This window comes from Panicum hallii, chromosome 6, assembly GCF_002211085.1.
Source record: "Panicum hallii strain FIL2 chromosome 6, PHallii_v3.1, whole genome shotgun sequence".
Lineage (NCBI taxonomy): Eukaryota > Viridiplantae > Streptophyta > Magnoliopsida > Poales > Poaceae > Panicum > Panicum hallii.
In genome coordinates, this window is record NC_038047.1 from 21,465,829 (window position 1) to 21,471,513 (window position 5,685).

Sequence of the window (5,685 nt, forward strand, 5' to 3'; positions counted from 1 at the left end):
TTAGTGATATGAATGTGGTTGTTAAGGATGTTGGCAAAGGATCGATTGTTATAGGCAATCTAGTTGTGGTGCTATTGCGAACTTTGATGCGATACTCTTTGTTTAAGAAGTTGGGTGGTTCTGAGGAAGAGCTTATCAAGACCAACATGATAGTCAGCGGTGTGGAGGAGGCAATCCTATTGGTGCTAAAGGAGTCGCTTCTATGGAGCTCACCATTGGGGCCAAGACACTTGCCACTGCTTTCTTCATCTCTGAGGTGCAAGGTAACCTCTGTTTAATTCTGGGCATGATTGGATACATGCAAATAAGTGCATCTTTCTGAGTATGAGCTTCTTAGTTGCACTAAAGATGGCTTTGTTCCTGCTGTTTTAAAGCCGGTTGTGAATCGACTAACCATTTGATGTAATTGTGATGGATGCAATTTGTAATGGTTACAAAAGCGACTTGAGCACTACCAGGTGCATAAGAATGATATGTGTGAAACCATTGAAGAATTTGATGATTTGAAGAAATATAAAAATAAGGGTTTACATTGGCCGATCCTTTAGAGGAAGTTGATGTTGGGAACAGTTCTGTTTCAAGGCCGACATTTGTAAATAAAAATCCGCAATCTAATTATAAGGCTAAATTAATTTAGTTGTTCAAAGAATATATCGATTGTTTTGCATGGGATATTATGAGATGCCTGGATTAAGCCGTGACTTGGTTAATCATTGGCTGCCTATTAAACCTAGTTTTAGGCTTATAAACAACATGCTAGATGTTTTAATCCTGTTATGTTTGACCAAAAAGAGGAGACTAAACGGTTGTTGGACGCAGGGTTTATTCGTTTTAGTAGATATGCTGATTGGATCTCTAATTTTGTGCCTATTGAGAAGAAAGGTTCAGGTAAACTTAGAGTTTGCATTGATTTTAAATCTTAATAAGCTACTCAAAAGATAAATATCCTATGGGTAGCCGATATGTTGATTAATGATGCTTCTGAACATAGAGTTATTATCTTTTTTTATGGTAATGCTGGTTACAATCAAATATTCATGGCCAAAAAAGATAAGTCTAAATGACCCTAGATGTTCAGGCTTTGTTGGTTTATTTGAGTAGGTTGTAGTGACTTTTGGCCGAAAAAATGACTTTTGGCGCCATGAGTTTTGAGTACTTAAAACTCATGGCCAGCATAGGACTTAAGATACAAAGATTGTTGTCTACACTTGGGAGTACGTTCTTTCTCAAATGCAGATTGAGCAGGGTGTGTATTGATGGCATACGATCGTCTATGGAGGTTTTGCAGTATTTCTAGCTATCCAACCTTATATCATGGAGTGCTCGGAAGCAAGCCTATGTAACTGAGATCTAGCACTGAGGCAAAATATAAATCGATGGCCAATGCAACGAATGAAGTAACGTGGGTTCAGACATTGTTAAATAAGGTCGGTGTCAAGGCATCTAAGTTGGCACGATTTGGGTGTGACAATAATAGGGGCAACATATTTTTCAGATAATCTAATGTTTCATGCTTGAACTAAACATATTGAAGTAGACTTTCAGTTTGTTCGGGAGGGAGTTTCTGAAGGCCTTTTACATATTCGACTGGTATCTTAAAAGGAACATGTTGCGGATGGTTTTTACTAAACCTCTCCCAGTGCAACAGTTAGAAATATTTAGGCTCAACTTAGATAAGATGTGATTGAGTGTTAAACATGTAGCTTGATCATATCATGAGTTGCAACAACCTGGACCTACTTAGTCGTAGTTGTTAGCGTGTATATATGTCCTTGTATCTAGGTTAGCCGGCCAGGTTGTTGCAACTGTGACTTATAAACCATGATGGAGGTTGTTTCCACTCTATATAAAACATGCAAAGGGCCCCTAATAGGTGACCACGCTTCGACCAATTTCTACAGTCTGGAGTAATGGTAGCCCCCGGCATGACAAGGAGCCCACGCATGCACGGTTCAGCAGGGACACAGGATACTACGGCTGTGGACATGGCAGATTGAGCCATTGTGGTTTGCATAGCCGGGGTAACATCATGGCCACCGGGAGGAAAGGGGATTTGGAAGGAGCTGGTGAACCCCAGCGCCGTTGTCCTAGCCACGCAGGCTTCAGATAGTGTATTCGGGCAGCGCCAAGCGAGGTGGAGAGGACTAGGGAGGAGGTGGCTGCCACGCAGGATGCAATGGATCCATCCGAGCCACTCCGCAGGGAGCGAGGTGGGGGACGGAAGGGGATTTCCTATATTGCCTTTCAAAATTCCAATCATAGTTGTATTTTATTTTAACACGTTGTTTCTGAACTTTCAGCAGTACTGGAAAGTGGAAACACTATCTAGAAATGTATATTGTGTTTTTGGTAATCAAGGTACATATCAAACTACGATAATTAACTTTAGATGAGAAGCGATTATGACCCTAAGCCGTGCAAACACAAGACTGTAAATATTACAGAATAAATGTTGCAGCTTATTCTGCTGATTTGATGCTATGCCTCATTTTGTGTTCTATATGTAGCAAGTTGCGAGTATGTATTTACTGCATAGAAGTATATACCTCTTGTACTGAAAAGGTACAGGCAAGAAACTCCAAGGTTACATCACGTAATCAAGGACGTCCTTACAGATTTATGGCCCATTAACTCATTTAGTAAAATTATTTCCAAAGCCAACCAAAAGATGTGGTAATAGCTACTAAATGGAGATGGTCCTATTCAAAATTTGGATCTTATGCAAAATTGTACATCATATTTAAGCTATTGTGGGTGTGTGTTTCAATAATGTGCATGCAAAAATTCAAGCTGTGCAAGCCACTGCACATAAGTCTCACTTGCTATTCAAACAAATACAACATGTTATTTTGATGCAAATATACCGATTAAAATTGTTTGATATTTGGTGATTCAGGACATAGATGTGAAACGAATGAATGAACTGTTTCTGTCATGGGAGATTATAGCTTACCGTTGTCAACTTTGAATACTGAAGAAATGACATGCCTAAGAGCTGCCCCACATACTTCTCACAAAGCTGTAAGAGGGAAAACATATTTGATGGCTTGATAAAATCAAGCGCAATCCATTGGTGAATCAGATTATCTTTAGCAATGTTGTGGCCTCTAGGGAAGATGGCACAATAGGCAAAGCATAACTTCAAATATTGTGGCATAGCAATGTATGTTAACTTCAATGATGGGAACACGGAATTTTCTGTGAAAGGTTCATTTCATATGTCACTGTTGCTCACTTCTTTCCGTTCCTTCAGATCCATTCTGGATAGCATGAACCCTAGTGCTTGAGCTGCTAAAGACACACCTCCGCAATTAGTTGCAATTACCTGACCAATTTGCTCTAACTGTTGTTGGTCATCTCTTGATTCAAAGTTGATACATTTCTTAATAATATCCCAGCACATCGCATTGTTCAGGGGACTTAGCTTGCATGTTGTAATGGTGCCAATGCTGTTTGCTATTTCTTCGTCGCGTGTTGTTACTAAAACTTTCATCTTGCTACAAATATTAAGCATAAGCTTCAACTTATTCAACTGAGAGTCGTCTTTCTCCCATGGGTCATCCAAAATAACTAGTGTGTTTTTATCATCAAGTAGTTCATGAAGCCGTCCGTTGTGAACTCCAAACTATCCCCATCATGTCTCCCTTCTTTTAGTACTTGAGAAATTATGGTGTTCCCTATCCTTCTCAAGTCAAAGACCTGGGATACATAAACCCATGCGCGATGGTCATAATCCTTGAAATGGATATCATTGAAAATTAGCTTTGCCAATGTCGTCTTGCCAATGCCACCAAGCCCAAAGATAGGAAGGATTCTGGCGCCTTCTTGGTTGTTGCTTGCTGATAACGATGCAATGACTCTCTTTCTTTCTTTGTCTCTCCCAATGATATCTGCTTTGTTGACCTTGGATGTTGTTTCTCTCTCTAGATATTCAATGTCATTTCTTTGGTAAGGCTCGAATTTGAACTTCAGGTGATCCTCTTTAATTTTTTTCCAGTTGGTCACGCATCTTTTTTCATTTTATTAGCCATGGTAATCTTGGGTGCGATGTCAACACATGATAAAATCCCCGTCTTCTACAAGGAAATTAAGTAATAAAAATTACTCAAACGAGGTAGAGGGGGAAAAACTCTAATCTATCCGATCATTTAGTTTAATTTTATTGAAAAAATCTACAAGCATTTCTAATAGAATGTTTTAGATGCATCTCTACTAGCATTTTGCCTAGCTATGAACATACCTTATTTCCATCAGTCTGTTTCGAGTCTGGCTGGAACTCGTCGATCATGTCGGAGATGTCCAAGGCGGCATTCTTGAGCCGCTTCAGCCACAGCTGCACTTCCTTCTCCTTGATCGACCGCTTCTCTGCATCCTCCATCGTCGCTCCGATTGTCTCCAGCGTCTCCTTCATGTCCACCATGTCGTCCTCGAAGCAGCACAGCATCGAGACCTGATCCCCGATGACGGAGCCTAGCTTCGAGCCCACCTGCGTGACGATGGCCGAGGCGAGCAACCCGGCAACGTCATCGGGAGGCAATCAAGCAGGAGGCGCCAGCAAAAGGATACTGCACCCTGACGGACTCGTGGCCACCGTTGTGGCGCAAATAACTGCATTTAGAAGGAATCGTCTACTTTGCTTCAGAGTACAACTCTATATGCGTTTCCTTTGCATCTACGCAGCGGTGAAGAAACGAATCTGAGCCTTTCTTTTGGTATACATGAATACTCTACAAGAAGGTAAAGCACAGAATGAGAATTCTATGTAGCTCTCTTCTTGGAAGCGCGAGCAAAGAAAGAATAAAGTGAATTGGCCTGATGATGGTTCTCTTCGAGAAAAGTGCGCACATCTTAAAAGGATAAAAGCACACAAAATGAAATGTACTCAATTCTAAGGTGGCATCGTTTTCACCTGTTTCATTGAAAGCACCTATATCCAACTAACCCACCCCGAGGTGACGGAATCTCACTGTCGACGGAGGAGCTCTTTACCCTAAATGCATGCTGTGCTGCATCTTCCTACTAAAACATTGCAGATGCGTTCGTGAGGGAATGCCCAAGACATGCTGTTTGTGCTTAGATCAAGTAGTTTCTAGATTATTCGGCCTTGCTCCATAGGCTTGGATGTCCCACTGCTTCGCAGAATCGCCATGACAAATATTCCACATTTTGCCAGGGAGGTCACCCACTGCGAAAGGTTAGTTCCAGGAAATAAATCTGTGAGAAATAAATTATATCTTGTACAGTTTGAGCTATTAACCGTGATACTCCCTCCGGTTCAAATTATAGTATAGGTCGTTTTGGTATTTTTAGGTGTATAGTTTTGTTATGCACCTTGATATAAAACATGTATAGATATATATAGTTAAAACTATGCACTTAGAAATACCAAAACGACCTATAATTTGGAAAGAAGGGAATACGTGATATGTAAGCCATCCAGTACATCTGTTTTTTTATAGTAGTTTATATTTGGAATTCATGGAAGACGTTGATTGAAATTTATAAGAACTTAGTTTGGGCACGGTTTAAGCTTTGGAGGTAGGCCGGACACGAAATTTATCAGAGCTTCCCTCGTGTTTGGCCCCGAAGATGCAGTGGCAGTATTAGGCCAGACACGAATTATCATTCAAACCCAATAATGAGAACATGAGTGATTTGCTTGAAGTTTTATTTGTTGAGAATTGT

The 5,685-nt window shown here is 40.6% G+C and overlaps 1 protein-coding gene across 2 annotated transcripts; it reads right to left on the reverse strand.

Annotated features, from left to right (window-relative positions):
* Positions 1–2,963: 2,963 nt before the first annotated feature.
* On the reverse strand, positions 2,964–4,560 carry LOC112897847 (putative disease resistance protein RGA1). 2 transcript variants are annotated; one of them, XM_025966241.1, is made up of 2 exons: positions 4,241–4,560; positions 2,964–4,073 (listed from the first exon to the last, which is right to left on the reverse strand). In XM_025966241.1, exons 1-2 carry the CDS (start codon positions 4,442–4,444, stop codon positions 4,002–4,004), a joined length of 276 nt encoding a protein of 91 aa, XP_025822026.1. In that variant the 5' UTR covers positions 4,445–4,560; the 3' UTR covers positions 2,964–4,001. The 2 variants fall into 2 exon arrangements, with proteins under 2 accessions (XP_025822026.1, XP_025822025.1); XM_025966240.1 differs by having other exon boundaries at positions 2,964–4,076.
* Between the last annotated feature and the right edge of the window lie 1,125 nt (positions 4,561–5,685).